Raw genomic sequence first — 26,266 nt, forward strand, 5'->3', positions numbered from 1 at the left:
TGTTTAAAATCCTTTGGGATTTTGTGAATTTTAAAGCAGTAAATATACTCATGTTCAAATGGAGTTATTTAGATCAAAGTAAGATATTTTTTGTTTTAATGAATTTCTGCATGTTTTTACTTGGTGGATAATTGAATTATTAGATTTGTGAATATATTCATATTTATTTATTTAGAGACAGAGTCTCTCTGTCACCCAGGCTGGAGTGCAGTGGTGTGATATCGGCTCACTGCACCCTCTGCCTCCTGGGTTCAAATGATTCTTGTGCCTCAGTCTCCTGAGTAGCTGTGATTACAGGTGTGTGTTACCATGCCTAGCTAAGAATGTATTCATAATTACCTTAAAATATATTTGATTTGGGCTGGGCGCGGTGGCTCACATCTGTAATCCCAGCACTTTGGGAGGCCGAGGCGAGTGTATCACAAGGTCAGGAGTTCGAGACCAGCCTGGCCAGGATGGTGAAACCCCATCTCTACTAAAAATACAAAATTAGTCAGGAGCGCTGGCGGGTGCCTGTAATCCCAGCTACTTGGGAGGCTAAGGCAGGAGAATCGCTTAAACCCAGGAGGCGGAGGTTGCAATGAGCCAAGATTACTCCACTGCACTCTAGCCTGGGCGATAGAGCAAGACTCCATCTCAAAAAAAAAAAATATATATATATATATATATACGTATATGTGCACGTATGTATTTGATTTAACTGCTAAGAGTATGGAGTTGTTTTTGGTGGTTTAATTGAGATGTGTAATAAAGCAGCTTTGCTTCAGAACAGGCATGCAGTGTTTCTGATGTGTGCATGTTTCCTTTCCTAGGGAGCAAAGGGAGAAAGAAGAAATAGAGAAATATCGTATGGAGCGCCCCAAAATCCAGCAGCAGTTCTCAGATCTCAAAGTAAGCTGATGAAATGATGTGCAGTTTCTAATGCACTTAACCCGCAGAGACTCAGACTGCTCTTACGTGGAATTGATGAGACTTTACTACCTTGCTCTTTTTTAATTTAGAGGGTCATTGCTTAGAAGAAAGTCCTTGCTTCAGTGTGTTTAATTATATGTGTGTAAAAAAACCCTTCCCCCTGCCATAAAAGGTAGGACAAATGAACTTATTTTCTTTGTAATTTTAACTCCATTTATACCTACGATTTTCTTTCTTTTTTTTTTTTTTTTTTTTTTGTCGAGGTAGTCTGGCTCTGTTGCCCTTGCTGGAGTACAGTGGCGTGGTCTCGGCTCACTGCAACATTCACCTCCCAGGTTCAAGCAATTCTCGTGCCTCAACTTCCCAAGTAGCTGGGATTACAGGCTCCTGCCACCCTACCTAGCTAATTTTTGTATTTTTAGTAGAGATAGGGTTTTGCCATGTGTGCCAGGCTGGTCTCGAACTCCTGACATCTAGTGATCTGCCCACCTCGGCCTCCCAAAGTGTGGGATTACAGGCATGAGTCACACGTCTGGCCCCATTTATATGTAAGGTTTTCTAAACTGTGTCCCCCGGGCTTTGAGAGAATAATTTACATTTTAGAGAAGTTGAACAGATCCAGTAAATTGATTTTTCTAAGTGAAGTAGAAAACTATTTTTGGGGCTGGGTACAGTGACTCACACCTGTAATCCCAGCACTTTGGGAGGCTGAGGTGGGAGGATCACTTGAGTCCAGGAGTTTGAGACCAGCCTTGGGGAGAACCTGTCTTTACAAAAAATAAAAACTTAGCCAGTTTTTATGCCTGTTTGGTGGCTCATGCCTGTAATCCCAGCACTTTGGAAGGCTGAGGTGGGTGGATCATGAGGTCAGGAGATCGAGACCATCCTGGCTAACATGGTGAAACCCAGTCTCTACAAAAAAAAACACAAAAAAAACAAAAAATTAGCCGGGCGTGGTGGCGGGCGCCTGTAGTCCCAGCGTCTCGGGAGGGTGAGGCAGGAGAATGGCGTGAACCCGGGAGGCGGAGCTTGCAGTGAGCCGAGATCATGCCATTGCACTCCAGCCTGGGTGACAGATAGAGCGAGACTCCATCTCAAAAAAAAAAAAAACTTAGCCAGGCATGGTGGCCCGTGCTTGTGGTCCCAGCACCTTGAGAAGCTGAAGTGGGAGGATCACTGGAGCCCGGGGGGTTGAGGCTACGGTGAGTTGTGATTGTGCCACTGAGTCCAGCCTAGGCAACAGAGTAAGACCCATCTCAAAACAAACTAAAAGCAATTGCTGCATCCGAATCTTTTCTAAAGCATGATGATCTGAAGGCTAGAGGTGAGGGAGAGCATGGTCCTAGTTGGGCACATGAAATTCTGTGAGAGAATTAATGATTTGGGGGCTGGACATTTCCAGAGGAAGTTGGCGGAAGTCACGGAAGAAGAGTGGCTGAGCATCCCTGAGGTTGGCGATGCCAGAAACAAACGTCAGCGGAACCCACGCTATGAGAAGCTGACCCCAGTTCCTGACAGCTTCTTTGCCAAACATTTACAGACCGGAGAGAACCATACCTCAGTGGATCCCCGACAGACTGTGAGCATGCAAAAAAAGGGCGCGTGCGGCCCGTTTAGTCTTGTTAGATCAGTGGCAGGAGTGGTGGGTTGTGTTGGATTCGGTGCTTCTGCAGGTCATGGCTATGCTGTGGCCGAGTCTGTCCGCACAGCTGTGCGTATGTCAGGCCACTGGGGAAGTATTTCAGAGAATAAATTGCTTTGGCATGAAATGTAAACCATTGGCCGGGCGCGGTGGCTCACGCTTGTAATCCCAGCACTTTGGGAGGCCAAGGCGGGCAGATCACGAGGTCAGGAGATCGAGACCATCCTGGCTAACACGATGAAACCCCGTCTCTACTAAAATTACAAAAAAATTAGCCGGGTGTGGTGGCGGGCGCCTGTAGTTCCACTACTCAGGAGGCTGAGGCAGGAGAATGGCGTGAACCCGGGAGGCGGAGCTTGCACTGAGCTGAGATCCGGCCACTGCACTCCAGCCTGGGCGACAGAGCGAGACTCCGCCTCAAAAAAAATAAAATGCAAACTGTTGTTTTATTCTTCCCTTTCCTCTCTTCCCCTCCAGCAATTTGGAGGTCTTAACACGCCCTATCCAGGTGGACTAAACACTCCATACCCAGGTGGAATGACACCAGGATTGATGACACCTGGCACTGGTGAGCTGGACATGAGGAAGATTGGCCAAGCCAGGAACACTCTGATGGACATGAGGCTGAGCCAGGTGAGTTTGTCACGCAGCATTTTCCTGTAGACAGGTTTAGACATTTTCGTTTTGTTTTATTTTCTTCTTCTCCTTCTTCCTCTTTTTTTTTTTTTTTTTTTTTTGCTTTTTTTTTGCCTGAATAATTCTGCAGATTTTTAAAATTTTTTAAATTTTGAGACAGTCTTGCTCTGTCACCCAGAGGCTGGGGTGCAATGGCATGATCTTGGCTGGCTGCAACCTCCACCTCCCGGGTTCAAGTGATTCTCCTACCTCAGCCTCCTGAGTAGCTGGGATTACAGGTGCACTCCGCCATACCCGGCTAATTTTTATATTTTTTGTAGAGACAGGGTTTCACCATGTTGGCCAGGTTGTTCTCAAACTCCTGACCTCAGGTGATCTGTCTGCCTCGGCCTCCCAGAATGCTGGTATTACAGGTGTGAGCCACTGCACCTGGGCTTTTTTAAAAATATAAAATAATGATTTTTTAAAAAATGTGTTTTCTTCCTGCCCCTCAGTAAATTGTCTTGTGGCCCTGCATGGAACATGTACTTTGATCTGGAGATTGGGTGCTCTAGACGCCAGTGAAGTACATATCTTTTTGATATGCACATCAGAAACCAGGAAGGAGCATACGTACTAGTTTTGGCCTGGCCAACATGGTGAAACCCTTTCTCTACTAAAAATACAGAAATTGGCCAAGTGTGGTGGCGGGCTCCTGTAATTCCAGCTACTCGGGAAGTTAAGGCAGGAGAATCGCTTGAACCCGGATGTTGGAGGTTGCAGTGAGCTGAGATTGCACCAGTGCACTCCAGCCTGGGCAACAGAGTGAGACTGTCTCAAAAAAAAGGGGGTGCAATCACGACTCGCTACATATAGCCTCGACCTCCCTGGGCTAAGGCGATCCTTCCACCTAGCACTTTGAGAGACCGAGGCAGGAGGATTGCTTGAACTCAGGAGTTCAAGCCTGAGCAACATGGTGATGGTGAGACTCTGTCTCTACAAAAACTAAAAGAAATAGCTGGGCCTGGTGGTGCGTGCCTGTAGTCCCAGCTATTCGGAGGCTGAGGTGGGAGGACTGCTTGAGCCAGGGAGTTTGAGGCTGCAGTGGGCTATGATCACGCCACTGCACACCAACCTGGGTTACGGAGTGAGACTGTCTCAAAATAAATAAAACTGTCACAGTAATTTTTTTTGTGGTAAAATATATGTAACACTGAATTTACTATTTTAATCTTTCTTAACTGTACATACCTTTATTGACATAATTATGTTCATGTTGTTATACAGCCTCATCACTATTCATCTCCAGAACTGTTTCATCTTCCCAGATTGAAACTCTGTACCCGTTAAACACTAAGTCCCTGTGCCCTTTCTCCCTGGCCCTTGGCATCCACCATTCTTTCTGTTTCTATAAATTTCACTGCTCTCTGGACCTCATATGATTGCAGTCTTACAGTGTTCACCTTATTGACTGGCTTATTTCACTTAGCTCATGTCCTTAAGGACATCCTTGGTGCAGCGTGTGTCAGCATGTTTTTGTTTTTGTTTTTGAGACACAGTCTCACAGTGTCCCCAGGCTGGAGTTCAATGTCACGGTCTTGGCTCACTGTAACCTCCACCTCCCGGGTTCAAATGATTCTCCTGCCTCAGCTTCCCAAGTAGCTGTAACTGTAGGCGTGTGCCACCACGTCCGGCTAATTTTTGTATTTTTAGTAGAGATGGGGTTTCACCATCCTGGCCAGGCTGGCCTCAAACTCCTGACCTTGTGATCCACCCGCTTCGGCCTCCCAAAGTGCTGGGATTACAGATGTGAGCCACCATACCTGGCCAAAAATTGTGTTTTTTTTGTAGAGAGAGAGTCTTTGTAGGCTGAGGTAGGGGGATTCCTTGAGCCCTGGAACTGGAGGCTGTAGTGGGCTGTGATTGCCACTGCACTCCTACTTGGGTGACAGAGTGAGACCCTGTCGCAAAAAAATAAATAAAAATATAGATCTTTTTCCATACAGAAGAAATTTGTTATTATCACAAGGTGTTGTCTGAGTGCAGTGCAGGTTGTTTTCTTTCTTCTCCTGACTGTTCACTGAGGATTGTGGGAGGGGCTCCGGGGACCCTCCAAGGTCTTCGTTTTGCACCTGGTCACATCCAGCTGACTCTCAGCCTGGCCTGTCTCACAGGTGTCTGACTCGGTGAGTGGACAGACCGTCGTTGACCCCAAAGGCTACCTGACGGATTTAAATTCCATGATCCCGACACATGGAGGGGACATCAAGTGAGTGCTTTGCAGAATCGCTGGGCTGGGATGGAGACTCCAGTTGCCTAGGATATTTTGGATTTTATATGGGCAATATGCAGTCAAAATGTGACGTTGTTTTAAGAAATATAAAGTGGAGTACTTTGATTTTTCCATTTGAAATGTATTTGTATCCTTTCATTGCATACACTAAACGTGTTACATATGATACCGCAAGTCCCTGCCTGTGCTGAGCAGGAAAGCAGCCGGCTGTGTCCCACATGCCCCATCTGGACCTTCGGTTCTCAGTGTTTGTCTGCAGGGAGGCTAAACAGGCTTGGAGGAGTGCACACTGAATTTTTGAGTTGTTTTGTGTAACTCAGGACGTCAGGACTGATAGTTCTTACATTGTGACTGGGAAGTGGGTGCCTTCGTTCTAGGTCTCAGGTGCACCCCCGACAGCACGGCCTGATGCTCTGCGCACTCTCCCTCTTGTAGTGATATCAAGAAGGCACGACTGCTCCTCAAGTCTGTTCGGGAGACGAACCCTCATCACCCGCCAGCCTGGATTGCGTCAGCCCGCCTGGAAGAAGTCACTGGGAAGCTACAAGTAGCTCGGAACCTTATCATGAAGGGGACAGAGATGTGCCCCAAGGTGAGGCGTGCTGTGAGGCATTTCCTGGGAGGCCGCGTGATTGTGGGCCCCCTACGGGAGTAAACTCCTTAGAGCAAATCTCTATCTTTTGGTATTGAAACTACAGACAGGCCGGGCGCGGTGGCTCAAGCCTATAATCCCAGCACTTTGGGAGGCCGAGACGGGTGGATCACGAGGTCAGGAGATCGAGACCATCCTGGCTAACACGGTGAAACCCCGTCTCTACTAAAAAATACAAAAAACTAGCCGGGCGAGGTGGCGGGCTCTTGTAGTCCCAGCTACTCGGGAGGCTGAGGCAGGAGAATGGCGTAAACCCGGGAGGCAGAGCTTGCAGTGAGCTGAGATCCGGCCACTGCACTCCAGCCTGGGCGATAGAGCGAGACTCCGTCTCAAAAAAAAAAAAAAAGAAAGAAACTACAGACAGTGGGACAGGCTGGGGGAGGATGTGAAAAGCGGCCAAGGGTTTTTTTCCTGCTTGTTTTCACGTGGAGTGAAGGCTAATCTACCACTGTTTTTTGTTTTTGTTTTTGTTTTTGTTTTTTTTGAGACAGAGTCACGCTCTGTCACGCAGGCTAGAGTGCAGTGGCACGATCTTGGCTCACTGCAGGCTCCACCTCCCGGGTTCACACCATTGTCCTGTCTCAGCCTCCAGAATAGCTGGGACCTCAGGCTCCTGCCACCGTGCCTGAATCCACCACGGTTTGATGGCAGGCTAAGCTTCATTATAAAGAGCTCAGTTGGTCAGCTCTTCACCCACCTAATGGCAGCTAAGCATGGTGGCTCACGCCTGTAATCTCAGCACTTTGGGAGGCTGAGGCAGGTGGATCACCTGAGGTCAGGAGTTCCAGACCAGCCTGGCCAACATGGCAAAACCCTGTCTCTACTAAAAATACAAAAGTTAGCCAGGCGTGGTGACAGGTGCCTGTAATCCCAGCTATTCGGGAGGTGGAGGTAGAGGTTGCAATGAGCTGAGATTGCTCCACTGCACTCCAGCCTGGGGGACAGAGTGAGACATCGTCTCAAAAAAACAACAACAAAAAAGAACTACCCAAGCAGGTGCGTGGTCTCCGCTTTGTCCGTGGAGTTATCCTGCAGGCAAATCGTGCTGTTTTCATGAAGTGGTGTTTTATGTGTTCTTTTTTTTTTTAAGTCTCACTCTGTTGCCCAGGCTGGAGTGCAATGGCATGATCTTGGCTCACTGCAGCCTCTGCCTCCCAGGTTAAAGCGATTCTCCTGCCTCAGCCTCCTGAGTACCTGGGATTGCAGGCACGTGCCACCACATCTGGCTAATTTTTGTATTTTCAGTAGAGACAGGGTTTTGCCTTGTTGGCCAGGCTGGTCTCGAACTCCTGACCTCATGATCCACCTGCCTTGGCCTCCCAAAGTGCTGGGATTACAGGCGTGAGCCACCATACCCAGCCATTATGTGTTCTTCGTTCAGACATATGGTAGCCATGTCCCCAAGTGTTATAGGGGGGTGACTCCTGGCGCAGGTGTGTTAGAGGCTGAGCTGATTGGCTTTTGTAAAATCTGGGGCCCGAGGATCTGCTCTAGAGATCCGTGCCTGGGCTTCCAGCCTGTCCTGAGCCTTATTGATCTTATCTCTTGCCTCGCAGAGTGAAGATGTCTGGCTGGAAGCAGCCAGGTTGCAGCCTGGGGACACAGCCAAGGCCGTGGTAGCCCAAGCTGTCCGTCATCTCCCACAGTCTGTCAGGATTTACATCAGAGCAGCAGAGCTGGAAACAGACATTCGCGCAAAGAAGCGGGTTCTTCGGAAAGGTGAGCCTCCCTCGGAGGTGCCTTCCACCAGCAGGGGCTCCTGGAGTCTCTGGTCCCTCCCTCGGAGGTGCTGCTTTCTCCCTCCTTGGGGCCCCTCCTCTCAGCAGCTCTCCAGCTCCTGGCTCAGGCTTTTAGTGAGAGTGGATAAGGAACCAGGGACATTTTTCAGGCCTTTTCTCAGGTTGGGTTGCCTCTGCCCTTGGAGCCCCATAGGCGAGGGATACTGTGGTGGGCGAGTTCCCATCCCGGGAGGGATGTTGGGGTTGAGCCCTCACTCCTGCCTTTTTCCAGTGTGTGATTTTGGATGCATTGGGCAGTCACTCTGTGGTCCAGGCTTCCCTCATCTGCAGGGTGAGAACAATAGTAGCTCAAAGCCTGTGTCCTGGGGCTCTGGAGATGGTCTCTGTGAAGAGCTGAGCCGGCAGCTGGCACGTGCAGACCCTTTGTGGGTGTTACTCACTTTCTCTCCTGAGAAGGCACCGGAGCCCCACGTTGATTGAACTCCCTGCTGCTGACAAGGCTGTGTCTCCTGCCCCCGAGGCAGCGTGTGCCGTCAGCTCAGGCCAGATGATGGCAGGCGGTGTCCCTGCCAGGGAACCTGATTCCATCCAGGGATTCCTGCCAGGATAGAGCTTTTGTGGGCAGTTTGTTGATTTTTTCTTTCTGTGGTTTCTCCTGTCACTGGAAGCGTGCAGTAGATGCTGCTGTTGAACTGGGCCCAGAACAAGTGCTGGTCGGGGGCTGTTCTGAAGCCAATCTGTGCAGGTGGCTTCTTTTTTTTGTTTTGTTTTGTTTTTTGTGGTTGTGGTTGTTGTTTTTGAGATGGAGTCTTGCTCTGTCGCTCAGGCTGGAGTGCAGTGGCATGATCTCGGCTCATTGCAAGCTCCACCTCCCGGGTTCACGCCATTCTCCTGTCTCAGCCTCCCCAGTAGCTGGGACTACAGGCGCCCGTCTCTACGCCCAGCTAATTTCTTTTTGTATTTTTAGTAGAGGCGGGGTTTCACCAAGTTAGTCAGGATGGTCTCCATCTCCTGACCTTGTGATCCGCCCGCCTCAGCCTCCCAAAGTGCTGGAATTACAGGCTTGAGCCACCGCACCCGGCCGAAATTTTTATATTTTTAGTAGAGATGGGGTTTCCCCATGTTGGCTGGGCTGGTCTCGAACTCCTGACCACAGGTGATCCTCCTGCCTCGGCCTCCCAAAGTGCTGGGATTATAGGTGTGAGTCGCTGTGCCCAGCCTTTTTTTTGAGATGAAATCCCACTTTGTCACCTAGTCTGGAGTGCAATGGCACCATCTTGGCTCACTGCAACCTCTGCCTCTCAGGTTCAAGCAATCCTCTTGCCTCAGCCTTCTGAGTAGCTGGGACTACAGGCATGTGCCACCACGCCTGGTTAATTTTTGTATTTTTAGTAGAGATGGGGTTTCTCTATGTTGGCCAGGCTGATCTTGAACACCTCACCTCAAGTGATCCACCCACCTCGACCTCCCAAAGTGCTGGGATTACAGGCGTAAGCCACTGCGCCTGGCCCAATTTTTTTTTTTTTTTTTTTTTTTTGAGACAGCATCTCGCTCTGTCACCCAGGCTGGAGTGCGGTGGCACGATCTTGGCTCACTGCAACCTCCACCTCCCAGGCTCAGGTGATCCTCCCAGCTTAGCCTCCCGAGTAGCTGGGAGTGTAGGTGCCACCCCCACACCTGGCTATTTTTAATGTTTGGTAGAGATGGGATCTTGCTGTCTTGCCCAAGCGTCTCAAACTGCTGGCCACAGTGATCCTCCTGCCTTGATCTCCCAGAGAGCTGGGATTACAGGCAGGAGCCATCGCATCTGGCCTGTTCTTCTTTAATTTATAGCCGAGGAAAAATCAGGTGTATTTTGTGGAATCAAGGGCAGTTCTCAGTGAGAGTTGTCCAGCTCTTGTTTTTTCAAATGTGTGTTTCAGTGAAATACCAGATAGTGAGGGGTCACGTTAAGGCTTCTGCGCTGATAGGGCCGTGCAGGTGAAGAGAGCCCCTTATCAAATGTAGTTTCATTCACTTACTGTCCGCATCTGTTGGAGGCCAGGTGAAGTCTGCTTGCCTGTGACCCACGTTCCCCTGGCCCTGTGCACTCACATGTGAACATGCTTTCCTCTGTCAGGGCAGGTTTCTTGACTGCAGCCCAGCTGCTCAGTGAATGCTCAGAGACAGCCTCTTTTTTTTTTTTTTTTTTTTTTTTTTGAGATGGAGTCTCGCACTGTCTCCCAGGCTGGAGTGCAGTGGCGTGATCTCAGCTCACTGCAAGCTCCGCCTCCCGGGTTCATGCCATTCTTCTGCCTCAGCCTCCCGAGTAGCTGGGACTACAGGCGCCCGCCACCAGGCCTGGCTAATCAGGCCCGGCTAGTTTTTTTGTATTTTTAGTAGAGACGGGGTTTCACTGTGTTAGCCAGGATGGTCTTGGTCTCCTGACCTTGTGATCCACCGCCACGGCCTCCCAAAGTGCTGGGATTACAGGCGTGAGCCACCGCTCCTGGCCAGAGACAGCCTCTTATAATGAGGCCAGGAACAGAAAGTTAGCACCTGTCTTGGTTTGTAGAAATCAGTTTATCTTTTTTCAGCTAGGAAGAAATAGTTCTTTGATGAAGAGCCCGTGAAAGTCTGTGTAATTAATTTGTTTATTTAGAAAAGCTCTATTGAATTCTTCCTGCCACAGTTTGATGAATGATCCTGAATGTCTTTGTGGCCACTCCCTGCTCACCACCAGATTGTCTGGGTTCCCTTCCAGTGTTTGGGTCTGGAGACGGGAGTGTGCTCTTGGAGGCGGGGGCCTTCGGGGAGTACTGAGGGACTGTGTTTCCACGGCCGTCCTCTCGGAGTGGCCTCCTGGCTCTGCTCTCTCAGGCAGAGAAGCTGTGCTAAGGTGGAATGAACCCAGGATCTCTAGGATGGCCTTTGCTGCTGCCCTAATACTGGTCCTGGCCTGCCCTTTCCCAAGAATGTTTCTCAAAACTGGGTTCTTTTCCTGGGGTAAAGCCCAGCACTACTTCATTTGGTTGTCAGCGAACACTTAAACGTTGCTTGAAGGGTCTGGTTTTTGAAATTAAGATGACAGCTACCTCCACCTGTGACTTAGGATGCCTGCCAGCCAGGGAGCCTGGCAGCGCATCGTCTCCGTGAGCTCTGGGTCACTGTTGGGCTGAGCTGACACCTTAGTCCTTTGTTGGGAGAACAGGCATTTCGGGTGCTGGTCTTGAGACCTGAGGAGGCTGAGTACCCTTAGGCATGGTGCTTGGCCCCTGAGCTTCCATGTCTTCCTCTGTAAAAGGGAAGAGGGCTTTCAGGATTGGGAGAGTGCAGCCTGTGAGCTTACTGGCCAGGGTAGGGTGTCCCATGTGCAGAGTCCCTTGGGGAGACCCGGCTGGCGGCTCCCCTATAATAACGCAGCTCACATGCCATGTACTCCGCTAGTTAATGCAGATGTGTGGAAGTGGAGTCATTTTACACTGAGCCGTACGCTCTGGCCTGTGAAGCGTGGCATCCTTCAGCAGCCATCACCAGCGTGTCCTTCTGGGGGCACGGGAACAGCACAGTTCAGGTCGGGGGTCTTCCCTGCGGTCACGTGGGCCCCGGAGAGCATGTTAGCCTCTGCACAGTCACATCTTCACGGCTTTGTCTAGCATTCAGAATACTCTTTCCTGCTCTAGGCCAACTTCAGGGGTGTGTGCTTCCTTCACGTACGTTGGCTGGCTGTGGTGCTTCCTCCCCTTCTGCTCATAAAGTCACACTCCTTGGAGGCCGTTGTAACGTGGTGTGCTGTGTGGCTTCTGAAAGCACCTGGGGAAGGTGGCCTTGTTGGTTTTAGTGCCATGCCTGTGGGCTGCTGCTGAGATGCTGTTGGAGATATGTCAGCTCTCTCCCAAAACTTGAAGACACAGAGTCCTGGGAGTCGTAAGTTAATGACTGCATACATTGAGTCCCACATGAATATACTGTTCTTTAGAGACACGAAGTTCATCTCCACCAGTGTACAAAGTAATAAGGGAAGTAGTTCATATTTAGACAAATAAAGCACTCATCTCCAGGGCAGGAGAGGCGAGAGCACACGGGAAAAACAGCTGTGTCGTTCCGTGTCTTCTCTCTGTGCCTCGTCGCCTGGCTGGAGGATAGGGCTTTCTTTATTTACTGCTGTGCCCTCTGCTCTCACCCTACTCGGTCAGGGTTCTTGACCTGGATGAGTAACCCAAATCTTTTTGTTTTTAGACAGAGCCTCCTCCTATTGCCCAGGCTGGAGAGCTGTGTTGCAATCAGCTCACTGCAGCCTCAACCTCCTGGGCTCTCGTGATCCTCCTGCTTCCGGCTCTTGAGTAGCTGGGACCACAGGCACATACCACCATGCCCAGATACAATCCCACCATGCCCAGATAATTTTTATTTTGAGACAGGCTCTCGCTCTGTTGCCCGGGCTGGAGTGCAGTGGCATGATCACAGGGTCACTGGAGCCTCAACCTCCCAGACTCAAACTATCCTCCAGTCTCAGCCTCCTGAGTAGCTGGGACTTCAGGGACACACCACTGTGCCTGGCTAAGTTTTTAATGTTTCGTAGAGACGAGGTCTCCCTGTATTGTCCAGGCTGGTTTTAAACTCCTGGGCTCAAGTGATCTTCCCACCTCAGTCTCCCAAAATGCTGGCACTGCAGATGTGGGCCACTGTGCCCAGCCAGGACCCAAATCTTTATCCCCAAAGGGTCTGACTGGTTGGTAGTTTTGCTTTGTTGGCGACTGTAGTTCCCGTTAACTTTTACTGGTAGAAGCAGAAATACTAAACTGTACTCAGGACTGGTCTCTAGATAGTCTCCCCCAGTGGGTAGCAGCAACTCAGTCTCGTTTTGGGAGTCAGGGTTAGCCTCTCCAGCCAGGGCTGGTACATGAGGAGGCCAGAGGGAGCTGTGACCTGCACCCTGGTTGGCACTTACTCCCTTTGGACTAGCTCGCTCGCTCTCTCTCTTTTTTTTTTTTGAGACTGAGTCTCACTCTGTTGCCTAGGCTAGAGTGCAGTGGCGCGATCTCGGCTCACTGCAACCTTCGCCTCCTGGGTTCAAGGAATTCTCCTGCCTCTGCCTCCCAAGTAGCTGGGATTACAGGTGCCTGCCACCACACCCGACTAATTTTTTGTATTTTTAGTAGAGACGGGGTTTGGTTTCACTGTGTTGGCCAGGCTGGTCTCGAACTCCTGACCTCATGATCCACCTGCCTCAGCCTCCCAAAGTGCTGGGATTACAAGTGTGAGCCACCACGCCTGGCCTTTGGACTAGCTCTCTCTTGACAGGAGGGTCCAAAGAGGCAGAGACAGGACTTGTGGTCTCAGAGGCATTCAGACATCACTGCTTATTCCTAGACCCATGTGTTCTGGCTGTGAGATCCAGCTGGGATTGGGGTCTGTTCACAGCATTTGTGGCATCCTACTGGGCTGCCAGGCCATGGCTCTGAGTGATGGGCACATGGTAAGACCGTGTTCTGCCTGAATCAGTGAATTCACATAGCTTCGTCTTCTGGCCGTCTGTCAGTTGGTCAAGTGGACGTCCAGATAATAAGGCCAGGGGTGTCAGTGCCAGTGTGCTGTGCAGAACCATGTGTAAACCACAACAGACTTTTGCCTTCTCAGTCTCTTGATCCTAAGGAACTCCTCAGAGGTTGTAAGTGTGGGCTGAGGGAGGAAAGCAGTTGAGCAGCCACTAGTGGAGGGGCGTCTGCTCCGCGGCTTAGGCAGCTGTGCTGCACCTGCCTCCTTCCACCCCATCTCCCAGGTGCCATTTCTACCCTATGAGGCCACTGCTGCATCTGCCCAACCTTGTGGCTTGGTCTGTCAGTAACACCTGGAGCGGGCAGCAGGTTGCTTAGTCATTTCTATGTCCCTTAGCTGAGTGTTCATTCTCTGCCAGGGCCTCACAGCCAGCCTGGGGCTGTTTCTCAGCAGGAGAGCAGGTACCTACAGGACCGCATAGCTCACTCGCTTGCCCCCTTCCCTCCCCTCCTCCTCTGCCCTCCTCCCCTCCCCTCCTTCTCCTCCCTCCTCCCCTCCACTCCCCTGCCCTGCCCTTTTCCTCCTTTTTTTTTTGAGACTGGGTCTCCCTCTGTCGCCTAGGCTGGAGCTGGAGTTCAGTGGTACAGTTTTGGCTCACTGCAACCTCCACCTCCTGGGCTCAAGCAGTCCTCCCATCTCTGCCACCCAGCTAGCTGGGACCACAAGTACATGCCACCACGCCCAGCTGTATTTTTGTAGAGACAGGGTTTTGCCATGTTGTCCAGGCTAGTCTCGAACCCCTGGGCTCAAGTGATCCTCCCACCTCAGCCTCCCAAAATGCTGGGATTACAGGTGTGAGCCACCACAGTCAGCTGCCTGGCCTAATTTCTTTTCTTCTTTTTCTTTTTTTTTTTTTGAGTTGGAGTCTCTCTCTGTCACCTAGGCTAGAGTGCAGTGGCACAGTCTCAGCTTACTGCAGTTCTCCTGGGTTCAAACAATTCTCCTGCCTCAGCCTCCCCAATAGCTGGGATTACAGGTGCATGCCACCATACCTGGCTAATTTTTATATTTTTAGTAGAGACAGGGTTTCACTATGTTGATCAGGCTGGTGTCGAACTCCTGACCTCAGGTGATTTGCCCGCCTCGGCCTCTCAAAATGCTGGGAGTACAGGCATGAGCTACGGGCCGCACTCAGCCTGGCCTAATTTCTTTTTTTTTTGAGACGGAGTCTCGCTCTGTTGCCCGGGCTGGAGTGCAGTGGCCGGATCTCAGCTCACTGCAAGCTCTGCCTCCCAGGTTCCCGCCATTCTCCTGCCTCAGCCTCCTGAGTAGCTGGGACTACAGACGCCCGCCACCTCGCCCGGCTAGTTTTTTGTATTTTTTAGTAGAGACGAGGTTTCACCGTGTTAGCCAGGATGGTCTCGATCTCCTGACCTCGTGATCCGCCCTTCTCGGCCTCCCAAAGTGCTGGGATTACAGGCTTGAGCCACCGCGCCCGGCCAAATTTCTTAACATCGTTAAATGTCTACAGCATTCATATTTTTCCAGCTGTCATGTCAATCGTGCGCACATAACCGCATGCACACACAGTTGGTTTGAGTCAGGGTCTAAGCACAGTGTAAACACTGAGTTTGGTTGGTGTCTTTTCTGGGTTTGTTGATGGAATTGGGTTTTTCCTTGAGATTCCTCACATTGGGGTTTGCTTGCTGCAGCCATGAGATTGTTTCCTGTGGGTCTTGTTTCCTGTATCCTCTGTTTCCTGTATCCTCTTGTAAATTGGAGGGTAGATTTGGAGATTTGTAAGAGTAAGCTTTTTTTTTTTTTTTTTTGAGATGGAGTCTCGCTCTGTCGCCCAGCTGGAGTGCAGTGGCCAGATCTTGGCTCACTGCACGCTCTGCCTCCCGGGTTCACACCATTCTCCTGCCTCAGCCTCCCGAGTAGCTGGGACTACAGGCGCCGCCACCTCACCCAGCTAATTTTTGTATTTTTAGTAGAGACGGGGTTTCATCGTGTTAGCCAGGATGGTCTCGATCTCCTGACCTCATTATCCGCCCGTCTCGGCCTCCCAAAGTGCTGGGATTATAGGCTTGAGCCACCGTGCCCGGCCTTTTTTTTTTTTTTTACCAAGGAAGTATTCGTGGCAATGCAAGCAGCGTCAGGAGCTGCAGAGGCTGTCACGGCTCAGTGGCCCCAGTGTCCTTCATGGGGTTCTCCACAACCTTTCAGCTCCTGCCTTTGGCAGTGGCTGGTGACCTGTGCCCGCATATCTGTGTTCGCACACTTCGTTAGGGTGTGCGAAACGGTGACATTACAATTAGGTCACCCTTTTTGTTTTTATTGCCAGAATTATTCTAAAGAGAAGAACTTTCCTATATCCGTGATTTGGTTATTCTGTGTTTATTTGGGAAAGACAGAAGAGATACTTGATTTGCTCTCCTTTCAGCTTTCGGGATGATGATTTGGTTCTCTAGCATTCTCCAAAGTTGACTAATGGTCTCTTTGAGCTTTGTTATGAACTTTGAATGCTGTTGTAGTTCATGGATTCGAATACATTGCAGGTAATATTCTTAATATTCTTATTGACCTCAGACTCTCCAATCATTGTCCAATGGGAGTCTCTTCTAGTTTGATATTTTTTAAGTTTTAGGTATTTTTATTTAAGGCAAAACATATAATAATGAGGTATTTCAGGTTGGGCACGGTGGCTCATGCCTGTAATCCCAGCACTTTGGGAGGCCAAGGCGGGTGGATCACGAGGTCAGGAGATTGAAACCATCCTGGCCAACATGGTGAAACTCCTTCTCTACTAAAATTTCAAAAATTAGCTGGGCGTGGTGGCCACATGCCTATACTCCCAGCTACTTGGGAGGCTGAGGCAGGAGAATCACTTGAACCCAGGTAACAGAGGTTGCAGTGAGCCGAGATCATGCCACTGCACTCCAGCCTGGCAACAGAGCGAGACTCCATCTCAGAAAAAAAAAAAAAAGAGGTATTTCAGACACTGGCATTTTTTCCCTAAATATCTGAAGTGAATTACGTAGATCTTAAGTGTGTAGTTTGATGTCTTCACAAGTGCATGCACCCATATAACCCACACTCAACCAAGGCATAGAGCATTTCCAGGGTGGGCGCCATGGTCCCACCCGTAATCCCAGCACTTTGGGAGGCTGAGGCAGGTGGATCACTTGAGATCAGGAGTTTGAGACTAGCCTGGCCAATATGGTAAAACCCCATCTCCACTAAATATACAAAAATTAGCCAGCCGTTGTGGTGCACACCTATAGTCCCAGCTATTTGGGAGGCTGAGACAGGAGAATCACTTGAACCCAGGAAGCAGAGGTTGCAGTGAGCTGAGATCGTGCCATTGCACTCCAGCCTGGGCAGTAGAATGAGACTGTCTCAAAACAAAAACAAAAACATTTCCATTCCCCAAGAAAGTCCCCTGGTGCCTCTCAATCAGTACATTATCCCCATTCGTTGGCAGTCATACTTGTGACTTATTTTACCAAGATGAGTTTTGCCTGTTTTCTTTTTTTTTTTTTTTTTTTTGAGACGGAGTCTCGCTCTGTCGCCCGGGGCTGGAGTGCAGTGGCCGGATCTCAGCTCACTGCAAGCTCCGCCTCCCGGGTTCACGCCATTCTCCTGCCTCGGCCTCCCGAGTTAGCTGGGACTACAGGCGCCCGCCACCTCGCCCGGCTAGTTTTTTGTATTTTTAGTAAGAAACGGGATTTCACTGTGGTAGCCAGGATGGTCTCGATCTCCTGACCTCGTGATCTGCCCGTCTTGGCCTCCCAAAGTGCTGGGATTACAGGCTTGAGCCACTGCGCCCGGCCTGTTTTGCCTGTTTTCAAACGTCACATAAAGGGAGTCGTACAGTCTAAACTCTCTTGGGACTGGTTTCTTTTGTTGTTCAGCATGTTTTTGAGGTTCATTCCCGTCGTTGCTGGTTTCCTGAGTCCTGTTGATGTGACCCCGGCAGTCTTTAGTCACTTCCTTGCTTTCTGCTACCGCAAGATGCTCCGTTTGTCCTTGTTTGTGTCTGCCCCAGAACTGAAGGAAGCCACTTAAAGGGCAGGTGTGTGGTCCCTGATTGTCACCGGGGAAGTCCGTCTCACCCTGAGCAGCAGCATGCTCACCACATGAGCCTCCTGCTTTTGTCTCCTTTTCTGTAACGTGGTTTCTCATTGGACCTTTCCTAGCCCTCGAGCATGTTCCAAACTCGGTTCGCTTGTGGAAAGCAGCTGTTGAGCTGGAAGAGCCTGAAGATGCCAGAATCATGCTGAGCCGGGCTGTGGAGTGCTGCCCCACCAGTGTGGAGGTGAGTCTGGCAGACTCAGGACCACCAGAGCCCAGAGTGGCCAAGGCCCAAGCCCAGGTTCTGTGTCTGGAAGTGATGATGTAAGTGGAGCATTGAGCTCACTCAGGCTGCGCTTTCTGGGAGCAGAAGGCCGTATGGAACCCCAGGATACCGTTCTGTACACAGCTGCTAGGCAGGGTGGTGAGTGGCTTCAGCTAGTTTTGCTGTTAATGGAAGTGTAGAGAGAATCTTAGCTCATACCTGACCACTGCAGAAAGTTCTCTCGGGGCCGTTTCCTCTCATTCAGCCCAGAGTCTGTCGTGGGAGCCGAAGGTGGGAGGGGGATAGAAAGCATTGCTTTCTGCCAGACCCGCGTGGCTGCTCTTCGCCTCCAAGCTCAGTGGGATTTCTTTGGTTTTACGCGTTCCAGTTCACAGCATTCGGTGCAGTGATTTCTAGTCTTGGTTTTATGATACCTAGTATGTCTTCAATTATCCTAAGGAGTATTGTGAAATTCTCCAAACAACATTAATCTTGTTTTATTTACATAAAAATGAATAAAGCCCATACACATCTTAGGGATGGAGTGCTGCAGAGCCAAGAGTCTGGGAACTCCAGGAGGCTGAACACCCTTCCGTGTGTTTAGCCCGTGAGGGCAGTAGCCTCATCCTGCCCATCTGTGCCAGCCCCTGGTATCAGGTCTGGCGCTTTGTGTGCCTGGAGGCAGTGTTTGTGAACATTCAACTGAGAATCTTTTCATGCTCACCAGAGTCACTACCTAAGTCAGAAGCATCAATGAGCAGTTGGTCAGGTGAGAAGTGCTGCTGTGAATGCTTCTCAGGCCATGTTCAAATGGTTCTTCAGAGCCAAGAAAGAGCGTTGTGGCCGTGCTGGAGGGTGGGTCGCTGTCTGGCCTGCAGCTGTCCCCTCAGCACAGTGTCCTCTCCTTTTTCCGGTGTCCTGTCCGCATAGCTCTGGCTTGCTCTGGCGAGGCTGGAGACCTATGAAAATGCCCGCAAGGTCTTGAACAAGGCGCGAGAGAACATTCCTACAGACCGGCACATCTGGATCACGGCCGCCAAGCTGGAGGAAGCCAATGGGAACACACAGATGGTGGAGAAGATCATTGACCGAGCCATCACCTCGCTGCGGGCCAACGGTGTGGAGATCAACCGCGAGCAGTGGATCCAGGTGGGCCGCAGGCGGGTGTCGTGGGGTCGGCTTTGACCGTGGACGTGCCGCACGTGGGAGTCCCACGCAGGACTGGGGGCTGCTGAATGGTGCTATGGAGTCCTGCGCCTAACCGGAAGCAGGCACGGGTGTGGCTGGGCCCTGAGCGACCTGGGCAAGGCCACTGTCACTCTTGATGGATTCAGGCCCTGAGTTCGTCTTGGGGTGAATGCTTCGGAAGCCCTTTCAGTGTGTGCACACCTGACTGCATTTCTTTGCTAGTAGAAATGATACACGTAAGAGAGGACAGGAAGTCTCATGGCTTCTTCCACTCTTCCACTCTTCCCCACACCCTTTTTTGTTTGTTTGTTTTTTGAGATCGAGTCTCGCTCGTCGCCCAGACTGGAGTGCAGTGGCGCCACCTTGGCTCATTGCAAGCTCTGCCTCCCGGGTTCACACCATTCTCCTGCCTCAGCCTCCCGAGTAGCTGGGACTACAGGTGTCCGCCACCACGCCTGGCTAATTTTTTGTATTTTTAGTAGAGACGGGGTTTCACCGTGTTAGCCAGGATGGTCTTGATCTGATCTCGTGATCTGCCCACCTTGGCCTCCCAAAGTGCTGGGATTACAGGCCTGAGCCACCGCACTGGGCCAAAACCCCCTTTTTTTTTTTTTTTTTGAGAGGGAGTCTTGCTCTGTCACCCAGGCTAGAGTGCAGTGGCATGATCTTGGCTCACTGAAACCTCCATCTCCTGGGTTCAATTCTCCTACCTCAGCCACCGGAGTAGCTGGGATTATAGGCGCCTGCCACCATGCCCAGCTAATTTTTGTATTTTTAGTAGAGACAAGGTTTCACCATGTTGGCCAGGTTTGTCTCGAACTCCTAACCTCAAGCAATCTGCCCGCCTTGGTTTTCCCTGTCTTTTAACTGTGTCTCTAGAATAAGGCTTTAGAAAAGTCTCCAAAGGTCATCTAACTCAGGAAGTAAGACTTGGGTTCCCTTTATTGCCTTGTTTTTAGGAGTCACCCTCTGAGTTAAATGTTTCTCTCCAGAAAAATAAATAATGAAATTATTTCTGTTTTATTTTATGACAGTCCCTTCCCTCCTTCCTTCCTTCCTTCCTTCCTTCCTTCCTTCCTTCCTTCCTTCCTTCCTTCCTTCTTTTTTTTTTCTTTTAGTTCTTTTTTTTATTTTTAGGAGACAGGGTCTTGCCGTGTTACTCAGGCTGGAGTGCAGTGGTGCATTTATGGCTCACTGTAACCTTGATCTCCTGGGCTCAAGTGGTCTTCCCGCCTTCACCTCTCAAGTGGCTGGAACTACAGGCATGTGCCACCATGCTTGGCCAATTTTTTGATTTTTATTTTTTGTCTTGTTATGCTGCCCAGGCTGGTCTTAAACTCCTGGCCTTCAGGAATCCTACCACTTCAGCCTCCCAAAGTGTTGAGATTATGGGCATCAGCTGCCACGCCCACCCTGTGACAGTTTATTAAGCTATGATTAGCGTTCTATAGAATCCACCCATTGAAAGTTTACAATTCAGTGGTTTTTAGTATATTCACAGAGCTGTCCCACTGTCACCACAATCTTAGAACGTTCTCATCACCCCAGAAAGAAGTCCTGTGTCCGTGAGTTGTTGCTGCCCGTTTACTCACCTCTGTGGCCTTTTGTTTTGTTTGTTTGTTTGTTTTCTGAGACAGGGTCTGTCTGTCTCCCAGGCTGGAGTGTGTGGGACAATCAGTCTTGGCTCTCTGCCACGTTTGCTTCCTGGGCTCAAGCAGTTCTGCCTTAGCCTCCTGAGTAGCTGGGACTACAGGCGTGTGCCACCACACCTGGCTAATTTTTTTCTGTTTTTTGTACAGACGTGGTTTCACCGTGTTGTTCGGGCTGGTCTCAAACTCCTGAGTTCAGATGATCTACCTGCCTCGGCCTCCCAAAGTGCTGGGATTACAAGTGTGAGCCACTGTGCCTGTCTAACCTTGCTTTTTTACTTTCTCTGTCTATACATTTTTTTTCTGGACATTTTATGTACAGATGTTCAACTTATGGGCTTATATCCTGATAAACCCATTGTAAGTTGAAAATATCGTTAAGTCTAAAATGCCTTTGAGGCTGGGTGCTGTGGCTCACACCTATAATCTGAGCACATTGCAGGGCTGAGGCAGGCGGATCATTTGAGGTCAGGAGTTTGAGATCAGCCTGGCCAACATGGTGAAACCCTGTCTCTACTAAAAATACAAAAAAATTAGCCAGGCATGATGGCGGGCACCTGTAATCCCAGCTACTCAGGAGGCTGAGGCAGGAGAATTGCTTGAACTTGGCGGAGGCAGAAGTTGCAGTAAGCCGAGAGCGTAACACTGTACTCCAGCCTAGGCGACAGAGCAAGACTGTCTCAAAAAATAAATAAAATAAATAAAGTAAAAATGTGTGTGATACACCTAACCTGCTAAACTTTGTGGCTTAGCCTATCTACTGGGTTAAACATGCTCAGAACACCTACCTTAGCCTACAGTTGAGCAAAGTCATTGAACATAAAGTGTTGAATAACTCATGTAATTTATTGAATGCTGCGATGAAAGTGAAAAACCGGGTGGTGGTTTGAGTCTAAGTATTGCTTCTGCTGAATGTGTGTGGCTTTTACGTCGTCCCACACTGGGGCCACCTGTGAGTGGAATCACACGACGTGTGGTCTTTTGTGACTGGCCTTAACTTGGTGTGTTTTTAGGGTTCATCCATGTTGTAGCATGGAGGTATTGAAATCCTTTGCCTACTTTTAAATTGGATTGTGTCTTTATTATTGTCTATGTATTATTTTTGTCTATTGTTTTATTATTGAGTTGTAAGAGATGTTTTTATATATTCTGGATATAGTCACTTATCGGATACACGATTTGCAAATACAGATGGTCCCTGACTTCCCATGGTTTGACCTTACCGTGGTTCAGAAGCAGTTTGCATTCACTAGAAACTGTACATGGAGGAAGAGCCAGCAGCTTTGCTGCAGGCCTTGAGGGTCTGGGTGCTGGGTCCTTGCCCCATGTGTTCTTCTCAGCACTCACCTTCTTGCCAGCGTCCCTGCCTCAGATCCTTGCTCTTGGCTCTGCTTTCTGTCTGGGATGGTTTTCTGGTGCCGGCGGGGCTCCGGGGGGTCTGGAGGCGTGTGGTTCCTGTCGCACTTTGCTCGCTTGTGTCGTGGTCCCCAGGTTGACGTGCCACAGTGGTGCCTGTGCTCCTGCACCCTGTTGCTGTAGCTGGCTTATTGGTCTCTTGTTGGTAGACACATTGTCTTGCACACATGGGAATATATTGGTCACATGAATGCCTTGAAGTGGAACTGCTGGGTCCAATATGTGCCTGTTTTATTTTGATAGAGAATGAGAAATTGCCCTCCATAGAGACATGTGCTTCTTTGCAGTGTAAGATTTAGGTCCACCTTCACCAAGTGAGCCAGTCAGCAAATGTTTCAATGTTGGTCGTCTGATACATGCAAAATGGTACTTAGAATAGTTTAATTAGCATCTTGAAAGTAAGAATGGGGACTGGGTGTGGTGGCTTATGCATTAATCCCAGCACTTTGGGAGGCTAACGCAGGAGGAATACTTGAGACCAGGAGTTTAAGACCAGCCTGGGCAACATAAGGAAACCCTGTATCTACAAAAAACAATGTAACCGTGGGCATGGGGCATGGTGCTGCCCGTCTGTGCTCCTCGGGAGGCTGAGGTGGGAGGATCCCTTTTGCCTGGGAGTCTGAAGCTGCAGTGAGCTATGATTGTATCACAGCACCTCAGCCTGAGTCACAGGGGGAGACCTTGACTCTCTCTCTCTTTTTTTTTTTCCCAAGACGTAGTGTTGCTCTGTTGCCCAGGCTGGAGTGCAGTGGCGCGATCTTGGCTCACTGCAACCTCTGCCTCCCGGGTTCAAGTGATTCTCCTGCCTCAGCCTCCCGAGTAAGCTGGGATTATGGGTGCCCACCACCATGCCTGACTAATTTTTGTATTTTTCTTTTTAGTAGAGACAGGGTTTCACCAGGTTGGCCAGGCTGGTCTCGAACTCCTGATCTTGTAATCCACCCTCCTTGGCCTCCCAAAGTGCTGGGATTACAGGTGTGAGCCACTGCACCCGGCTGAGACCTTGGCTCTTAAAAAAAAATAATAAAAAGGTTTTACATTTCTTTTCACATGTTTAAAAGTTGTTTGTATTTTTATTTTCCAGTGAACAGTGTGCCTATGTCCTTTGTGACGTTTCTCTGTTGTTTTCTCTGGTTGGTGTGTGATAGACTCACTTCCTCAGATCCCTGGTAGGCTCTGTCAGCATCTCGTGCTGATGTCTGTCAGTTTTAACCATTCAGGAATGCCGTGCTTCCTGTTGGGAATCTGCAGCTCTGATTTCCAAAATCAAAAATAACTTTTGTGTTCTCTTTCAGGATGCCGAGGAGTGTGACAGGGCTGGGAGTGTGGCCACCTGCCAGGCTGTCATGCGTGCCGTGATTGGGATTGGGATCGAGGAGGAAGATCGGAAGCACACCTGGATGGAGGATGCTGACAGTGTGAGTTGGCAGCAGGAGCCTTTGTCCACAATATGGAGTCTCTGCTTGTGGGAGCAGCAGGCACTTTATAACTACTAGGTGATTTTAAAACTTTTTTTTTTTTTTTCTGAGGCGGAGTCTCGCTCTGTCGCCCAGGCTGGAATGCAGTGGCGCAACCTCGGCTGATTGCAACCTCCACCGCCCGGGTTCAGGCCATTCTCCTGCCTTAGCCTCCCGAGTCGCTGGGACTACAGGCGTCCGCCACCACACCTGTCTAATTTTTTTGTGTTTTTAGTAGAGACGGGGTTTCACCGTATTAGCCAGAATGGTCTCGATCTCCTGACCTCGTGATCCACCCGCCTCGGCCTCCCAAGGTGCTGGGATTACAGGCATGAGCCATGGTGCCTGACCCTTTAAAACTCTTTAAATACACTTGTTTTGCACGTGGCTGCACTCATAAGGAATACAGCTTGCTTTCTGTTAACCTAAGGTTTTTTTTGTGTTTTTTTTTTTCTTTTTTGAGATGGAGTCTCACTCTGTTGCCCGGGCTGGAGTGCAATGGCGCGATCTCAGCTCACTGCAAGCTCCGCCTCCCGGGTTCACGCCATTCTGCCTCAGCGTCCCGAGGAGCTGGGACTACAGGCGCCCGCCACCACACCCGGCTAATTTTTTGTATTTCTAGTGGAGACGGGGTTTCACCATGTTGGCCAGGATGGTCTCGATCTCCTGACCTCTTGATCCGCTCACCTCGGCCTCCCAAAGTGCTGGGGTTACAGGCGTGAGCCACTGCCCCCTGCTGCACATTTGCTTTCTTATTCTGTTTACTTACCTCTTACTTTTTTTCTAGAACTGTTTGACAGTGAATGAGTTGCAGATGTGATGCCCTTTACCTTTAAACACTTTGGTGTGTATTTCTTTAAAAAAGGACATTCTCTTACACAACCATAGCTCAGTTATCAAAATCAGGAAATTAATGTTGGGACAGTGCTGTCAGGTAACTTCAGACCTTACTCAAATCTCACCCACAGGCTGGGCGTCGGGGCTGACACCTGTAATCCCAGCACTTTGGGAGGCCGAGATGGGCAGATCACTTGAGCTCAGGAGTTTGAAACCAGCCTGGTCAACATGGCAGAACACCATCTTTACAGAAACAAAAGCCAGGCATGGTGGTGCATGCCTGTAGTCCCAGCTCCTCAGGAGGCTGAGGTGGGAGGATCACTTGAGCTCAGGAGTTCGAGGCCACAGTGAGGTGTGATTACACCACCACACTTCAGCCTGGGCGACAAGACCCTGTCTCAGAAGAAGAAGAAGTCTCACTGTTGTCTCTGCATCCTTTTAGCAGAAGAAAAACCAACTGTGTGCTGTGAGGAACACAGGGTCGTCCTCTGGCTCGTCGGGAAGAGAGCCTCAGCCTTTGTTTTTCACGAGTCTGAATTTTTTGAGGACCACAGGCCAGTGATGCTGTAGACTCCTCTTTGATCTGGTTCTCTGTGGTGTCCCCTCTGGGTTGGGTTGGGTCCTCTTGGTGCATCATACAGAGAGGTGTGCACCTGTTCAACTCCGACCCTCTGGTGCAGGCAGTGGCTGCAGGTGTTTCCACTGTATGGTTGCTGTTTCTTTGTTATTATTAATAAGTATTTTGAGGATCCATTAATGATGCTTCTTGGCCTGAATCAGTTATTTCTGTGGTGTTTGCTAAATGGTGATTTTTAAAAAAATATTTTTTATATTAATTTTTTTTTTTTGTAGAAACAGTGTCTCACTATGTTGTCTAGGCCGGTTTTGAACTCCTGGCCTCAAGTGATCCCACCTCAGCCTCCCAAAGTGTGTAGGATTACGGGTATGTCACTGTGCCTGGCCACACCTGCATAATGATTTTGTGAACAGTTTCTCCTACATTTTATTAGTTGGAATTCTGCAGTAACGAAGAGCTTCACTTTCTCCTTCATCCATGTGTGTTCGCTTCCTTCCATCTGGATTGGCCAGTGGCTCCTCCTTTGGTCCTTGGGATCAGACCCCACTGCTGGCATTGTCTGTGTGATACACACATGGTTCTTTTGCACCCCGTGTGGCACGACCCAGAGCTTGTGTGCTGGCTGGGCCATCCTCCTGCCCCATGTGTGCTAAAATACACACATCAGTCCTTAGGTGAGTTAAGATGCAGGGCAGCGGTAACGGTTTTTGTTGTCGTCGTCGTTTTTGTTTTTTTTAAGATGGAGTATCACTCTGTCGCCCAGGCTGGAGTCCAATGGCACGATCTTGGCTCACTGCAACCTTCGCCTCCCGGTTCAAGGGTTCAAGCAATTCTCTTGCTTCAGCCTCCTGAGTAGCTGGGACTACAGGTGTCTGCCACCACAGCGGCTAATTTTTGTGTTTTTTATAGAGACGAGGTTTCGCCATGTTGGCCAGGCTGGTCTGGAACTCCTGACCTTTCACCATCCACTTGCCTCAGCCTCCCAAAGTGCTGGGATTACAGGTGTGAGCCATTGCTCCTAGCCTGATTTTCTCTTCTCATTTTGTCGTCTCTTTCACATACACTGGAGTAAGCACAGTTGTTTTTCAAAGTGCTTGTGCTGGAGTAAGGCGGACAGTGTTTCTGTGCCCAGAAGTGAGCTGTAGTGCTGCTTCCGTCCCGGACACCAGGGCCCTGGGCACAGCATCACTTGACCCTGTGGGTGTTCAGGCCACTCTCGGGTTGCTTGTGAAGGTCAGAGGAGGCATTGGAGAGTCTGAAATGCTTTGTCACCAACCCTCAGGACTTGGATCAGAAATCAGAGAGGGGCATAGACCAGAGTGCTCTATCCAGGGCCTGACCCTCAATGGCACCCTCCCTGACCCCCTCAGATGCTCCTGGTCAGGACACAGTGCCCGAGGCAGGGCCCTTGCTGGTTTCTGTGCTGGTTGAGTCAGACTGAAGCCATATGACCTGGGAGGCAGCAGGTCTGA

The 26,266-nt window shown here is 49.9% G+C and overlaps 1 protein-coding gene across 1 annotated transcript in view; it reads left to right on the forward strand.

Moving 5' to 3' along the window:
- Window positions 1-812: 812 nt before the first annotated feature.
- The window catches only part of PRPF6 (pre-mRNA processing factor 6), a 39,550-nt gene continuing 14,096 nt past the window's right edge, over window positions 813-26,266 (forward strand). The window contains exons 1-9 of the mRNA XM_026447252.1: window positions 813-891; window positions 2,315-2,491; window positions 3,032-3,187; window positions 5,344-5,438; window positions 5,898-6,054; window positions 7,671-7,833; window positions 17,531-17,649; window positions 18,601-18,819; window positions 23,219-23,341. Of these exons, the coding sequence (XP_026303037.1) occupies window positions 850-891; window positions 2,315-2,491; window positions 3,032-3,187; window positions 5,344-5,438; window positions 5,898-6,054; window positions 7,671-7,833; window positions 17,531-17,649; window positions 18,601-18,819; window positions 23,219-23,341 (1,251 nt within the window). The 5' untranslated portion in view covers window positions 813-849. The remainder of the gene's footprint in view (window positions 892-2,314; window positions 2,492-3,031; window positions 3,188-5,343; window positions 5,439-5,897; window positions 6,055-7,670; window positions 7,834-17,530; window positions 17,650-18,600; window positions 18,820-23,218; window positions 23,342-26,266) is intronic.

Source organism: Piliocolobus tephrosceles, chromosome 20, assembly GCF_002776525.5.
Source record: "Piliocolobus tephrosceles isolate RC106 chromosome 20, ASM277652v3, whole genome shotgun sequence".
NCBI classification, from domain to species: domain Eukaryota; kingdom Metazoa; phylum Chordata; class Mammalia; order Primates; family Cercopithecidae; genus Piliocolobus; species Piliocolobus tephrosceles.